The sequence below is a fragment of the Cygnus atratus genome, chromosome 15 (assembly GCF_013377495.2).
Source record: "Cygnus atratus isolate AKBS03 ecotype Queensland, Australia chromosome 15, CAtr_DNAZoo_HiC_assembly, whole genome shotgun sequence".
In the NCBI taxonomy this organism is placed as follows: Eukaryota; Metazoa; Chordata; class Aves; order Anseriformes; family Anatidae; genus Cygnus; species Cygnus atratus.
Window position 1 is genome coordinate 13,388,489 of NC_066376.1, and position 16,652 is coordinate 13,405,140.

The 16,652-nt window shown below is 44.0% G+C and overlaps 1 protein-coding gene across 1 annotated transcript; it reads right to left on the minus strand.

Annotated features, from left to right (window-relative positions):
- Positions 1-1,801: 1,801 nt before the first annotated feature.
- ALG1 (ALG1 chitobiosyldiphosphodolichol beta-mannosyltransferase) lies at positions 1,802-15,412 on the minus strand. The gene is made up of 13 exons (XM_035549041.2): positions 15,193-15,412; positions 15,029-15,106; positions 14,493-14,596; positions 12,538-12,686; positions 11,403-11,492; positions 10,635-10,751; positions 6,653-6,774; positions 5,873-5,911; positions 5,243-5,302; positions 4,405-4,515; positions 3,184-3,298; positions 2,381-2,456; positions 1,802-2,031 (listed from the first exon to the last, which is right to left on the minus strand). Exons 1-13 carry the CDS (start codon positions 15,410-15,412, stop codon positions 1,897-1,899), a joined length of 1,416 nt encoding a protein of 471 aa, XP_035404934.1. The 3' UTR covers positions 1,802-1,896.
- Positions 15,413-16,652: the final 1,240 nt, after the last annotated feature.

Genomic DNA, 16,652 nt, shown 5'->3' on the forward strand with positions numbered 1-16,652 from the left:
CTTCCATTTCTATATGTTGTTTTAAAGGCTACTTAAAGAAAAGGAAAAAATGCTTTCACCTCCTCCTTCCATAGTGACAGAAAGTAAAATAGATGACAGGAACTTGAAGAATCATCTTATTCTTCAAGCTGAAAGAGACCACGACCGTTAGTATTAAGTTGGACATACAGAAGTAACCCCGGCTATACTTTTTTGTTTTAGCTACCTCTCCCTGAGGAGGAGGAATTCAAAGGTGCTAGAGTAAATGCACACTAACAGCCTAAACAGTTCCTTTTATCTTCCCTGTCACAAAAGTCTTCAAATTGTTCTGCATGGCTAGATGGCTCATTTTGGATCTAACCAGGAAATCTAACCATTTATTACAGAAAAATCATAGAAAACTTCTTGAACTCTGTCAAGCTCGGTGCTGTGGCCATGGCCCTGGGGAGCCTGTTCCAGTGCCCGACCACCCTCTCAGTAGAGAACCTTTTCCTAACATCCAACTTCTCTAAAGCTTTCAGCATCACCATTTGCTTTAGAAAAATACTTAATTTACATCCATGTGTGCATCGGGCCTGGCCATACCATTGTACAGGGGTTTGCTGCAAAACAGGGGAATCAGCAAGTATGTCTTTACAGATCGTTCTTCAGTCAATGAACCAATGAAATTGCCAAACTCCTACAGTAAGCAGCTTGGGTTCTTACTACCATCTTCCCACCAGTGGAACCAAATCACTTTCAAAGCTCTCTTTTTGAAAGAGTATCTACTGTAACCATGGTGCAGGAGAAAGGCAAGATTAGCAAATGGCCGCCTAGCTTGACAAAAGCAGGTATTAAATGATTACTCTGTAAGCTGGTTTAAAAACACTGGTGCAGAATCCATCCCAACAACTGAAGTAGGAACCCTGAAGAGAGCCATGCAAGCAGCAACTGTATGATAAAACCACGCACATTTATTCCTTTAATGACTGCCACCTATTTTATAAAGAATCGTGAAGACGAAAAAACATCTTGTAAGCATTAGATCCATACGAACACTAACAATAAAAAAACCAAAGGCCATACCTGAATGAATGCTCAGAAAGTAAAGTGCCCTTTTACTAGATTATTGCATACTTTAAATATCTTTTCTATTCTAGGGATAAATTTTACGTTCTTTCTCAAGGTAAATGGACACATTTACTTCAATGTATGAGGACAACATTTACTGAAAGGTGAATTTCCCTCGTAAGCGTTCAATAAAGCCGTCACATACCAGTGGCTGCACCTTTTTACTCTTGCACACACTGTAAAAAAGAACTATCTAATTTCAAAGTTGTTTTCCATCTTCATAAAAACATACAAGAGTATAGTCAGTACTTGTCTAGGGAAGACTATCCAAGAGCGTTAATTATATGAAAAAAACAAAAAATGTATCCTCAATTCAAATAAAAATTTAAACTAAAAAAATCTCCCCCTTGCAGAAAAATAATCACCTACTCAAGTGTTTATTGTACAGTAGGTATAACTGGTATAATTTGTATATGTATTCAAGTACTTTCAGCTAAAAGTAGCCTACAAGCAGCCCAGTTAAACAGATTTTACACAAGTTCCTAGAGTACCTAAACCTCCCACATTCATCCCAAATAATACAAGAAGAAAAGGCAGATGGCAAGGATCAACCTCTTCAGCATGGGAATCACATTTTCCCCCAAGACTTACAGACAACAAATAACCTCAACTGCACCTGCAGCACTATTCTTACTCACACAAGAAGCTCCAATTGTAAAAGAAAAGGTGCATCAAAACAGGCCCCGAGATGAAGCAATTAAAAATTGTAACTACAGATAACACAGAGTGTTTATTCACTGATTGTCACATCTATGCAACTCCAGGAATGTGATAGCTTTTTGGACACCCTCCTCTCCCCACAAAAAGTCATTCACTCTGCATAAACAAGGGAAGAACAGTCTGGTCCCAACTCTCATCCCAACGCAGCTGCTTGGATGCACAAAGGTTTTTTCTTAAATTCTGGAGTTTGCCTTCCAGTGTGGGAAATTCCAGGAAAAGCATCTGTTAGTTTAAGAAGAAAACAAACAAACAAAAAAAAAGCAGAAAAGTATCATGTTATATTTTGGATTAATTCTAGCTTCTCAGGGGTAACCCTCTGGTGTGACCCTCTGAACAGTTTAATATCACAATATTTAGTGCGTTCTTGCCAACTTCAGATTTATATTCAAATAGAAATGTGGCCAGTAATATCCGTATTCAAATAGAAATATGGCCTATAAGATCCACCAGGCAAAGAAGTATCCTCTGAGAATGCAAAATACACAGAGGATTATCACACGAAAAGGTAGCTTACATGGTAACACCTTTGTGGTTAAAGCTAGCGGAAAAGAAAAATCTGTCAAGACTTTACCTTCAGTTGTTCTGCAAGTTCATTTGAATCCCTGAATATCAGACCATTTTCATCATGTTTCACAAGTTCATGTAAACTGTGTACAAAATAATAGAAAAAAACATGAAGAAAAAAGGAACAGTGAGTGGGACATATATATTTAAAAAGTTGCACAGTGTATCTGAAGAGACATGGCTATGCCTTAAACATTAAAACCTAGCTGTCTAGATATGAACATTACATTCCTGACAAAATGGAACAAACGACAGTTATAAAAGTTTAATTTAAAGATTGTTCCCCCCCCATGTCATACTATCTAGGTTTACCGTTACAGTAGGTCCCTCACTTTGTCATTGTGCCACTCCTCTGCACATACATCGCAAATCAGTGCAACACTCTACTTTAACCCACAAGGAAAATCTGTACATGAGATCTCCACAGTGAATACATCTTTAATTGAAGGACTGTAAATTGTAAGGCGGACTGCATACATTCACCCTTTCACAGAAGAGAAACATGTCTATGCAGAATGATTTTTTTTAAATGAAGCATATGGAAACAAAGGATTACAGGGCAATTATTTTTTTTGAGGCAGCTGGTTGCAATAAATGCTCCAAAGATTGTAAAATCTGGTGTTAAATTTTAGCCAACCTTAAATAAAACAACCTTGACTTCTGAAGTTTGTCTTATCGAATCAAAAGTAAGTTGTTATCGCATAGTACTGGAATCTCATCTGATACATGCAGAAGCTAGTAAACTCTTGGCTTGTTAGAATAGTGTTTTATATGAGCTATTAAATTGTATCAGAATAAGCAAGCTCTTACCATTCAAAATATATTGCGCATACAGGTAAACAACAGCCAAACATATCTACCACCTTCATAGGTAAATCCAAACCACTGGATGATTTATGGAGACACACACCCAAATCTGCCGAGCCTGAAAAGCAAATGAAACACACAAGAGCCTAAGTTCTCTGAAAGCATCTCTTCTAGTCTTATTGTGAACCCTTCTATGCACGTATTTCTTTGGGTGATATGAGCTACACATAAGCTATTTTCAATACTATCCAGACTGACTCAATTTCAAGCCTGCAGAAAACGCGTATACACATATATATTCACACACTATACATGTGTGTGTGTGCGTGTATATATATATATATATATATATATCTTATGTGTATATATATATATATACACATATACACACACACACACACACACACACACTAAACTATATATTTACTAAAATTAGCCAGGCTTTAGAAACATACCAAGCAAGTGCATATTAAATTAAAGGGAATTTTAAAATCTCACATATCTGAAAACAGCCTTTCTGTCTCTTAATCTGCTAAGAATGGGTAAGTGCAGAGGAAAACTCTACCACAATTCAAACAGGATATGCTGCATCACTCACTAGTGACTTCTTCCAATTCAAGTGATTTCAAGACAGAGAAATTGCAATGCTATTTTATAGACATTATATTCATTACTTAAAAATTACCCTATAAACACCATGTTTTACAGCCACATAAATTGGCAGGTTTGAAAACGAAGAGAAGTAGATCTACTTGAAAGTGTAGCTGGCTACTGTACTACGCTTACTCATATTTCATGCTAATACAATGGACATGCTGAGGGAACACTATTCCAAGACATGTTCATTTAGAATTTCAGGTTTTTTTGGGTGCTCAGCCAAAAGCTCACGGTATCAGGTACTGACCTGCCCCATAAACTGCAACACAAACGAGCAAGCTGTATTTCAGCATAGAAGAGAAGTACAAATAACAGACTGAAATAGCAATGCAGGTATTATGCCTATTTCTTGGGATAAGAGTGAAAAATGCAGTTAAAGAAATTAGCAATTTTGCTTGTCTAAGTCAAAAACACGAGTGGTATACATGTATATACCATCAGTAACCAGCAAGTTCATTTGCTTACTACATTCTGCTATCTCCTGCGCATAATGTCTATCAGCTATTCACAACTCTGCTGAATTGTTTTTCACACATTATCAAATCTATTTCATAATCCTCTGTTTACCAAGCAAAAGAGGGTAATCCTCAGCTTCAAGCCAGGGTGTACAGATCTGGATATGTTTGAAGTGCAGTTTCTCTATCAGTCCATTATAGTATTCTTTTAGTGGCCCTTTGCCTGTTTAAAACACACACAGAAAAAAAAATAATGATTTTATCAGGGTGATTGAAAATAAAGTGCTGTCTGTGCACCCTGCTGTACAGATGACAAAGTCCTGTTGCCTCAGACATGTCAGAATATACCAACCATGATCACCCCAGAGATTAAGTCCCATTGAAAACAAGGTGAACCTACACTTCCTCTCTTAACTTGGTATTTAAAGGAGCCTACTGTCAGTGTTGCCCAGTCTTGACCTGCATTTTCTTTACCGTAAGACAACCCAAAAATACAAATTTGCTCTTTAAAAATCACACTAAGATTTAGTCTGCTATTAATGAGAAAGTTAACCAACCAGCATTCATTCTGCACATACTGTTTTACAAAAAGATGTTTGATGAGTAGGTTTCCTCCTGCGTTAAGAGAACCTTCCTGCTTGAAAGGCACCAAACATGCACCTTTATGTTTCTTTGGCTGCAGCATCTCAGTGCTCAGAATGTTGAGATTAAATTAGTTTGAACATGGCATAACGGAGAGCTGTGCTAGACAGCCAGGCTGAGTGCTTCTCCTCTTTAAAGATGTGCCATGATTACATTGCTATAAGAATCCAACTGCTCTGATTTATAATCAGACAAAAACAATTCTCCTCCTCTCTCTTCATCATCATAGAAGAGTCAGCATAGTAGAAAAGTGAAAATGAAGTCATCTCTATGAGCAGAAAAGAATTATAATGTGAATAAACTATTACCTGTTATCACACATACTAAAGCTGGAAGCTTGATTCCCTCATTGATATACTGCTCATAATCTGGAAAAGATAAAAACTGTTCAGAATTGACAAATAAATGGACTGATTTAAGAATGGTCATGGTGTATGAATCATTTAGCTTTCTACTTCAAGTAATTTCTTTATAAACATACACCTAGTAAAACAGCAGTAAATTTACAAATATTATAATTTATTTCTATAGAAATTTGTCAATTTTAATATGTTTAAAATGTACTATTCATAGAACATTTCTTTGACTACACCGTATCGGTTGTTTCAATATATCTAGAAACTGCAGCTGTAGTTCTTAAATAGACAATGCATATTCCCTTCTTTCCTATCAGATACCTATGGAGAGTACTCATAGCTTAGAAAATAGAACTGCAATTTACCAAGAGAAATATAATTCTCCCCAACAACTACTCCAGTTGAATCCAGATGTTTCACTTCTGTATTTCAACTCCTACTCTTAAAGCACTGCAAATTAATCAAATATGCCTGCATTTTCATTTGAATAGGGAGGCACTGTTCTTTAGAGAAACCCCTCATAACTGTCCAGCATACAACCATTCCCCTTGGAATAGATAAGATGAATTCCTTAGTACCTACCTTCTAAAGCTCTTAAAAGGACTGAAAAGTCTTCATCCTCTGAAAGAAAAGGCTTTATTAGTGATATTCATGTTTCTAGCATTGGTAACAAATTATTATACGTAAATAACAACGAAGATTTTCCTCACCTTTACTTGAATGATTTCAGTATGGCACAAGCTCTTCCTACTAAAAATCTGCTGTAATTATTTTCATAATTAAAAGTCCTCAACCATATACAAAACTTACTTGTTCTCCTTATTGGCAACATGGCCAACAAGCCACCAATGGACTCTCTTTTGAGGATGTGCTATATATCACATTAATTCTCTAGCTTTTGAAACCAGAAATTTTTAAGAGCAGAAATTGCTCTGTTAATTCAAAGGTACAGACAGTTCTGCCCATGGTTACTAGCAATTGATTTGCTTCACCTCTCTTTTCCCTTTCTCATAGAGAAAAAATGGAAAGTGAGAAAATTACATAATAGATGTTATCAGAAATAAAGAAGTAAAAATTTTAGGTTTTTAATCCATTTTACACCACCAAACAAGATACTATGGAATGAAAAATAAAAGAGTAGTGGGAAATCTCTTTTTTTTTTTTTTTAATTTTTAGCCACTGAGGTATATCGTGTACAACTTGTCTTTAAATTCTTCCAGACAAATGAAGAAAAATTTGCCACTCATGATGCAAACACGCCTGTATAACATGTCAAGTTTCAAGTGTGGGGAAGTATAAAGAGCCCTAGTTATATCTTTTGTTAAGAGGTAATAAAATATTAAAAATAATCTGTTTACAAACCTGTCCAGCTTGTGCTGCTGATGAGAAGAGCTGGCCGTCCTCTGGTTTTTACCACATGTCCATTTCTTTTATCCATTTCTGTAAAGGCAGACCTCTCAGCATTCGAACTGACAGACTCTGTACTACGTAAACAGAATTTTCTGAATATGGACTACACAAACACAGTCTACAAACACAGAAGGAAATGCTATGCTTAACTGACGTGAGTTTCTAAACTCTGAGACTTGCTACTCAATTTCTCTGGAAATAACCATTACTGTACTGATTTGCAGAGACATACCTGATCATAGGGAAGATGCAAAAGAGTCTTTCTTATTACTACCATGAGCCTAATGACACCACTATTATAAGCACATTTCTATCTTCTAACAGTGTTTTCCTTAAAACATTGGGAAAACAGTCTCTCTTTCCAGCTCTGTCCCAAATATATCCAAAGCATGGTGGCCAACAATGCTCTCATTCAATTAAAATTGGAACCTTTACATTCAATGGTGTGCAGATCCAAAAAGAAAATGCCATACAGTATGACTCTCCCCTCCACTTTCAGGCATTAGTTTTGTAAACTAACTGCCTGTTGGGCTATCTACTATAGCAGACATCCTGCACACAGCCAGAGAAGAATGCTTAATATTTATAGAGCAAGACTTTGAAAACCCTCCACAATAAATGGGGAGTTTATTATAGCAATTACTAAATTAATGCCATTAATGAAGCATCCAATCACTGTCATCCAGTTCAGTGGGAACTAGACAACTGCTTTCACCCTTCATGTATTATATTACTTATTTCCTCAGAATTTACACCAACTTTTTCTTTAAACAAACAAAACCCACTAATTTCACACATCAAGCAACATGATATCACCCTTCAATGATTTCACTTATTCTGGCCTCTCCAGCAACAATTAAGCAAACTTGCACAGCATCTGCTACTGAATGCACGCAAAGACCACTGTCTGCTGCTGTTCAGAAACTTGTGATCCCATCCAAAGGTATTTCTGGGGACTAAATGCCAGTTCTTACACAGACACAGACACAGATTTCTAGGTTGGAAGAGACCTCAAGATCATCGAGTCCAACCTCCGACCTAACACTAAGTACTCCACTAAACCATATCACTAAGCTCTACATCTAAACGTCTTTTAAAGACCTCCAGGGATGGCGACTCCACCACCTCCCTGGGCAGCCCGTTCCAATGCTTAATAACCCTTTCGGTAAAGAAGTTCTTCCTAACATCCAACCTAAAACTCCCCTGGCGCAACTTTCGCCCATTCCCCCTCGTCCTGTCACCAGGCACGTGGGAGAACAGACCAACCCCCACCTCACTACAGCTTCCTTTAAGGTAACTGTAGAGAGCGATAAGGTCGCCCCTGAGCCTCCTCTTCTCCAGGCTGAACAAGCCCAGCTCCCTCAGCCGCTCTTCGTAAGACTTGTTCTCCAGACCCCTCACCAGCTTGGTCGCCCTTCTCTGGACTCGCTCGAGCACGTCCATGTCCTTCCTGTAGCGAGGGGCCCAAAACTGAACACAGTACTCGAGGTGCGGCCTCACCAGAGCCGAGTACAGGGGGACAATCACCTCCCTAGACCTGCTGGCCACACTGCTTCTTATACAGGCCAGGATGCTGTTGGCCTTCTTGGCCACCTGAGCACACTGCTGGCTCATATTCAGCCGACTATCAATCAATACTCCCAGGTCCTTCTCGGCCAGGCAGCTTTCCAACCACTCATCTCCCAGCCTGTAGCTCTGCTTGGGGTTGTTGCGCCCCAGGTGCAGGACCCGGCACTTGGCCTTGTTGAACTTCATACAGTTGACCTCAGCCCATCGCTCCAGCCTATCCAGATCCTCCTGCAGAGCCTTCCTGCCCTCGAGCAGATCGACACACGCACTTAGCTTGGTGTCATCTGCAAACTTACTGAGGGTGCACTGAACGCCCTCATCCAGGTCATCGATAAAGATATTAAAGAGGACCGGCCCCAGTACCGAGCCCTGGGGGACACCACTTGTGACCAGCCTCCAACCAGATTTGACTCCATTCACCACAACTCTCTGGGCCCGGCTATCCAGCCAGTTTCTAACCCAGCGAAGCGTACGCCAGTCCAAGCCCCGAGCAGCCAGTTTCTTGAGGAGAATGTTGTGGGGAACGGTGTCAAAAGCCTTACTGAGGTCAAGGTAAACCACATCCACAGCCCTTCCCTCATCCACCAAGCGCGTCACTTTGTCATAGAAGGAGATCAGGTTCGTCAAGCAGGACCTGCCTTTCATAAACCCATGCTGACTGGGCCTGATCGCCTGCTCGCCCTGCAAGTGCCGCGTGATGACCCTCAAGATAATCTGCTCCATGAGCTTTCCTGGCACTGAGGTCAAACTGACAGGCCTATAGTTCCCCGGGTCTGCCCTCCGGCCCTTCTTATAGATGGGCGTCACATTGGCTAGCCGCCAGTCAACTGGGACCTCCCCCGATAGCCAGGACTGCCGATAAATGATGGAAAGCGGCTCGGCCAGCTCCTCCGCCAGTTCTTTCAGTACCCTCGGGTGCATCCCATCCGGCCCCATCGACTTGCGCACATCCAAGCTTCTTAGCAGGTCGCCAACCATTTCCTCATGAATAGCAAAGGCCACATCCTGCTCCCCATCCCCTTCCGCCAGCTCAGGGCACTGGGTATCCAGAGAACAACCGGTATTGCCGCTAAAGACTGAGGCAAAGGCGGCATTAAGCACCTCAGCCTTTTCTTCATCCTTAGTAACTAGGTTTCCCCTCGCATCCAGTAAAGGATGGAGATTCTCCTTAGTCCTCCGTTTCGCATTGATATATTTGTAAAAGGATTTTTTGTTGTCTTTAACGGCAGTAGCCAGGTTGAGCTCCAGATGAGCTTTGGCCTTTCTAATTTTCTCCCTGCACAGCCTCGCTACATCCTTGTAGTCCTCCTCAGCGGCCCGCCCTTTTTTCCAAAGATTATAAACCCTCTTTTTTCTGCTAAGCACAAGCCGCAACTCTCTGTTCAGCCAGGCCGGTCTTCTTCCACGCCGGCTCGTCTTTGGGCACGTGGGGACGGACCGCTCCTGTGCCGTTAAGATTTCCTTCTTGAGGAGCGCCCAGCCTTCCTGGACTCCTCTGCCCTTCAGAACCGCCTCCCAAGGGACTCGGCCAACCAGCGTCCTGAGCAGCTCAAAGTCAGCCCTCCGGAAGTCCAATACAGCAGTTTTACTGGTCCCCTTCCTGGCCTCGCCAAGAATAGAGAACTTTACCATTTCGTGGTCACTCTGTCCAAGACAGTTTCCGACCACCACATCTCCCACCAGTCCTTCTCTGTTTGTGAAGAGAAGGTCTAGCGGGGCACCACCCCTGGTGGGTTCACTGACCAGCTGCGTCAGGAAGCTATCTCCCACGCTCTCCAGAAACCTCTTAGACTGCTTTCTCCGTGCCGTGTTGTGTTTCCAGGATATATCCGGGAAGTTGAAGTCCCCCACGAGGACAAGCGCCGACGATTTTGCAACTTCTGTCAGTTGCCTATAAAACTCCTCATCTGTCTCCTCATCCTGGTTCGGCGGTCTATAACAGACCCCGACCAGGACGCTAGCCTTGCCGGCCTTCCCGCGGATCCTAACCCACAGGGATTCAACCTTATCATTCCCAGCCTGGAGTTCCACAACATCAAAAGATTCTCTAATGTAGAGAGCCACGCCACCACCCCCTCTGTGCTGCCTGTCCCTCCTGAAGAGCCGATAGCCAGGCATTGCAGCACTCCAGTCATGGGAGCGGTCCCACCACGTCTCCGTGATGGCAACCAAGTCGTAGCCTTCCTGCTGGACGATGGCTTCCAGCTCCTCCTGTTTGTTACCCATGCTGCGTGCATTAGTGTAGATGCACTTCAGCTGGGCCATCGCCTTCTTCCCCAGCCTAGCCATTGTTTCCCCCGGCACGGCTCCAATTCTCCCATTCTTCTTAACTGAATGACACAGGGTAATTGCATGCTTTACTTACATATGCTGTGCTTTAAATGGTCCATAGTCTTTTGCAAGTTTCATGTACAACTGATGTTGAAGCTCTAATGGTGTTTCCTTAAAATAAGAAGCTGGCCTGTCATACAGCGTTACTGCCCTGTAATGAAATAAATTCACAAGTTAAATTAAAAAAACAGATTTAACACAATGCACACGGTAAAGAGTGACAGGCTACAACAATATAATGCAGAAAGCAGATTACAATAAAATGATGATTCAACTCAACTTTCTGTATTCCTGAAGTTTGCTGGAATAGACCAAGCTTCATCTACTGTAAGAAAAGGGTCCCTTTCTTATATGTGTATTCAAGGGATGTAACACAACCATAAAAATCTACAGACATCGTTGTCCTGATTTTTAAACTTATAAATTAAGTTTTCCTTAAAAACACCTTTTCCTTTTGATTTTAAAGCCCTGTGATTGCAAAAGAAAAATCTGCAGGGTTGACTAATTGTTAGCAAATACAGTGACGTCTGCCTTTTTTTATTTCATAGGCAGTGCAGCAGCAAGTCTTCCATAACATCTAGACTGCCATCTTCTAGACCATGAGGTGTTAATTACGAAAGCTAATGAAGACTGTTCAATACCCACACTCCACTAGCTTATAACAAAACTGACCAATGGGTTCCAGTGGTGATGAACTGGCACAGTTGCTTTTGTTAAGATTACTCTGAATCCAGATTCACAATTATGTGCTTTCATTTCACTTTGAGTACGCACGTAGTAACGTTAGAGGTACTTCACTTACTTTATTTTGCAATTCACCCATAGATCTTCTTTCATTGCGTTAGTGACACACAAGTTATAGTCCGACAAACGTCCAAAAAGCTCCTCATACCTGACAAAAATTAAATCTTAGTTAGAACCTAAGGCAATCCCAACAGCCAAATACACTGGCACTCTCCAGTGCCAATGCTCATTAAAAGCCAAACAAAACCAAGAGAAACTCAACTACCACCCAATAACTGAAGTTTAACTAACAATTATATATTGACTCCTTGTGCTGTTATACCAAAGCAGTAACAGTTTATGAGAAGGGATACAGCATGACTTCCTTATCCACTAAGACCTAAGAACACAATAATGGAAAGCTTTTAAAGCTGTTACCCATAGGTAACCAGTTAGGTTGAGTAAGAAACAGAACCACCTTTGAAGATGGACTGGAGTGTAAAGTAGTGTTAGAGAATAAAAAAACCCACAACACTAGACAAAGTCACTGCAATAAGATCAAAAGTTTGCATATGCAACCTGACTACTTCAAACAAGAACAAAAGGAACAGGTTTAAACCATGTGAGAAAATCTTTTAGTTCCTATAACATTCACACACCTACTTTAAGACAGGTTTCTAATTACTTTATTCTCCTATTTCTAAGTAGCTCACTTGTCAAAGGCACGAGAGTTTGCATTGCATTGGGATACCATATTTCACCTAAAATGAACATAAATTCACTTTTTTTGTTACAGTCTAGGCTTCTTACAAAGCGTATCCTTTGCACTCTGCCCTGTGTACATACATACATACAGCAGGCAGAATACTTTCTAACCTTAACACTGAAAGTACATAACAGAAAGTAAAAGAAAAGTATTTTTATAAGCTACTCACAAATTACTTTAGAGAACAACCTAATTCCTTTAAACCGCGTACATCATTTTTACAGAATAAATTTACCTAGACGGAATTTTTAGTGTATTTTACAGTATACCACCTACCACCACCTTCCTATGTGTTTAACAAAAGCATTTTAAATAATGTGCTTCCTGAAATGTAATAACTTCTTGATGGAAATAGCCCTTTGCTAATTATATTCTTATTTCTGCTTTCCATCCTTCTGAGCTCTAGAAAGGTTCATAACTTGTAAATAGGAGAAATTTCTGTACAAACCATTTTGCAATGCGTACTAGTGGGTGATTTCTTCCATGATTCAGACTCATTATGGTATATCCATAGTTGTGCCAATCAATTATCAGTTTGCTTCTCCAGACAAGACACGCTACCCAGGCAACAGCTATACTAGGTAAACCTGGAGGATTCTGTTAAACAAATAAAAACAAGTAAAAACAGGGTAAGACTATGGTCAAGTGATGAACACTTAGCAATAACGAGAAAAAGAAAATCAAATGACTGAAATAACATTGTTTAAAAGGATCTTAATGAACAGGGACGATTTTGTATTCACCAACTACAGAACTGCCAGTTTCTCCTATGAAGGTTGGCAGGAACTTCAAATTTTACTGTCGGATCTGGGTCAAAATTCCCATCCAAAACACATACAAGTATTTCTGTTAAGATTTATTCTTTACTAATATACATGCCACTGAAATTCAAAAGTTCAAAAATTAACAGGAAGAACAAATATGAGTTTATCTTGAGGGTCATCACGCGGCACTTGCAGGGCAAGCAGGCGATCAGGCCCAGTCAGCATGGGTTTATGAAAGGCAAGTCCTGCTTGATGAACCTGATCTCCTTCCATGACAAAGTGACGCGCTTGGTGGATGAGGGAAGGGCTGTGGATGTGGTTTACCTTGACCTCAGTAAGGCTTTTGACACCGTTCCCCACAACATTCTCCTCAAGAAACTGGCTGCTCGGGGCTTGGACTGGCGTACGCTTCGCTGGGTTAGAAACTGGCTGGATAGCCCGGCCCAGAGAGTTGTGGTGAATGGAGTCAAATCTGGTTGGAGGCTGGTCACAAGTGGTGTCCCCCAGGGCTCGGTACTGGGGCCGGTCCTCTTTAATATCTTTATCGATGATCTGGATGAGGGCGTCCAGTGCACCCTCAGTAAGTTTGCAGATGACACCAAGCTAAGTGCGTGTGTCGATCTGCTCGAGGGCAGGAAGGCTCTGCAGGAGGATCTGGATAGGCTGGAGCGATGGGCTGAGGTCAACTGTATGAGGTTCAACAAGGCCAAGTGCCGGGTCCTGCACCTGGGGCGCAACAACCCCAAGCAGAGCTACAGGCTGGGAGATGAGTGGCTGGAAAGCTGCCTGGCCGAGAAGGACCTGGGAGTATTGGTTGATAGTCGGCTGAATATGAGCCAGCAGTGTGCTCAGGTGGCCAAGAAGGCCAACAGCATCCTGGCCTGTATAAGAAGCAGTGTGGCCAGCAGGTCTAGGGAAGTGATTGTGCCCCTGTACTCGGCTCTGGTGAGGCCGCACCTCGAGTACTGTGTTCAGTTTTGGGCCCCTCGCTACAGGAAGGACATGGACGTGCTCGAGCGAGTCCAGAGAAGGGCGACCAAGCTGGTGAGGGGTCTGGAGAACAAGTCTTACGAGGAGCGGCTGAGGGAGCTGGGGTTGTTCAGCCTGGAGAAGAGGAGGCTCAGGGGCGACCTTATCGCTCTCTACAGTTACCTTAAAGGAGGCTGTAGCGAGGTGGGGGTTGGTCTGTTCTCCCATGTGCCTGGTGACAGGACGAGGGGGAATGGGCGAAAGTTGCGACAGGGGAGTTTTAGGTTGGATGTTAGGAAGTACTTCTTTACCGAAAGGGTTATTAAGCATTGGAACGGGCTGCCCAGGGAGGTGGTGGAGTCACCATCCCTGGAGGTCTTTAAAAGACGTTTAGATGTAGAGCTTAGCGATATGGTTTAGTGGAGTACTTAGTGTTAGGTCGGAGGTTGGACTCGATGATCTTGAGGTCTCTTCCAACCTAGAAATCTGTGTCTGTGTGTCTGTGAGTTAACAGAGAAAGAAGTCTAGAATGAAATAAGTAGTTTTTATATGGGTTTATACCATGGATTAAGCCAATTTTAGCTCTCAAATAATTAGAGCAATGTCTGAGACCGCTAAAAACATTCTGTAATGTAATACTATTAAAATTAATTTCACACAGAAAGCATACCTGAAGAAGAATATAGGATGGTCGATCCATTTTCAGCATTGTGTACAGCAGCTGTATTGCCTGAGCAATGACTTTTACAACATACTGGAAAATCTTTGGGCCAACTGCAAAAGGACAGAGAACGTGTGAGAACACTCCAGCTCTGCAAACGTAAATGTGCGTGCCACGCAGAGCCAGCCATCGGGAAGTTTTAAAGTAATGGCATTTCGTTAAAACGAAACCTGATGTCACAGAAACACCACAACACCCCCAAGTCCCCGTTCTACTTTTTATCTAGAAGAAAAATCGGAGTACACGCGGATGAACAAACACACAAAACCGTGAGCAAAACATAAAACCCACGACCCCCCAGCTCGACCCAAGCCAGCGCCACGCAGCCTTACCCCGGCCCCGGCCCCCAGGGGCTCGAGGCCCGCAGGGAGGCCCCTCAGGGCCAGTTTTTGCCCCCCTTTCCCCTCCTCCCCGCGCCCTGACCACCAGCACCCCGAGCAGCCCCGCTCCGCTCCCTTTCCCCCGCGCCCCCGGCCCGCACCCACCTCGCAGCCACCGCAGGTCCGAGAGCGGCACGACGCGGATCTCGCCGCTGCCCAGCACGTCGCCGTGCGGCCGGGTCTCTGCGGCAAAGGACGGAGGGTGAGAGCCGCGACCCCGCCGGCAGCGCCCCCCGAGCCCCGGCCGTCCCACGCCCGCCCTGACTCACGGAGGTAGCCCAGCAGCGAGACGCCGCGGCCGTGCCGGGCCAGCGAGAGCGCGTGGTACTGCATCCGCGGGCTGCGGCCCAGGTCGCCCAGCACCGCCACGCACACCCGGCCCTCGCCGCCGCCCGCCCGCCGCCGCCACCGCCACAGCCACAGCGCCGCGACCGCCGCCAGCACCAGCGCGGCCCCGGTGGCGGCCAGCGCCCCGCCGCCCGCCGCCATCTTGAGGCCCCGCCGGCGGGCAGCGCGCCCCCGGGCGGTGCGGAGGGCGCGGGCTGAGGGAGCCGTGGGGCGGGCGGTTTGCGCCCGGGTTCTCCTCATGGCTGGCTTCGTGTCGCGCAGAGATCCCTCACGGCACGAGGCAGAGGCCGATGGGATGAGGTTTAACACGGCTAAGCGCCGGGTCCTGCACTTTGGTCACAACAACGCCATGAAAGCTGTGCAGAGGAAAAGGATCTGGGGGTGTTGGTCGACACTCACCTGAACGTGAGCCGGCAGTGTGCCCAGGTGGCCAAGGCGGCCAATGTTATCCTGGCTTGTGTCAGGAGTAGTGCAGCCAGCAGGGCCAGGGAGGTGATCGTCCCCCTGTACTCTGCTCTGGTGAGGCCGCACCTCGAGTACTGTGTTCAGTTTTGGGCCCCTCAGAACAAGAAGGACATCGAGGCCCTGGAGTGTGTCCATAGAAGGGCTATGAAGCTGGTGAAGAGCCTGGAACACAAGTCCTAGGAGGAGCAGCTGAGGGAACTGGGGGTGTTTAGTCTGGAGAAGAGGAAACTCAGGGGAGACGTCATTGCTCTCTGCAGCTACCTGAAAGGGAGGTGTGGGGAGCTGGGGTTGGCCTCTTCTCGCAGGTAACTAGTGATAGGACTAGAAGGAATGGCCTCAAGTTGTGGCAGGGGAGGTTCGATTTGGAAATGAGGAGACATTTCTCCTCAGAAAGAGCAGTCAGGCATTGGGATGGGTTGCCTAGGGAGGTGGTGGAGTCACCTGGGGGTGTTCAAGGAAAGGTTGGACGTGGCGCCTAGGGATGTGGTTTAGTGGATGATAGTGGTGGTAGGGGGATGGTTGGACCAGATGATCTTGGAGGTCTTTTCCAACCTTTATGATTCTGTGATTCGTCCAAGCGTGCCCACTCGGTGTCCACAGGTGTCCTCATTTAATGAGAACAGCAGCTCCTCGGTTTTCCGTCCCAGCGCTCTGTGTTCTGTCACACTTCTCCTTCATCTGGAGCAGTTTTGTCAGGTGTGGGGAACCGGCAGCACTGCAGCTCTGCTGAGGGCAGCCTGGGTCCCGGCTACCTGCAGGCCACACCACCCACAGCGTTCTGATGGCCCCTTTACACCATCCCTCCGAAATAAATTCCTTTCCGAAAAAATAATTTAAAATCAGATTTTGCTTAGAAACCTGCTGAACTTGGATAATTTGCTTCATTTAACATATGTAATATCTTGTGAAGCAGCAC

What these genes read in the sequence shown, in the direction of transcription:
- ALG1 (XM_035549041.2), bottom strand. Translation starts at nt 15,412, where the DNA reads ATGGCGGCGGGCGGCGGGGCGCTGGCCGCCACCGGGGCCGCGCTGGTG. An exon ending in CTCGCTGCTGGGCTACCTCC is followed by an intron (nt 15,107 to 15,192) that starts GTGAGTCAGGGC and finishes CCTTTGCCGCAG; the next exon opens with AGACCCGGCCGCACGGCGAC. An exon ending in GGATTACCCTCTTTTGCTTG is followed by an intron (nt 3,299 to 4,404) that starts GTAAACAGAGGA and finishes TTTGCTTTTCAG; the next exon opens with GCTCGGCAGATTTGGGTGTG.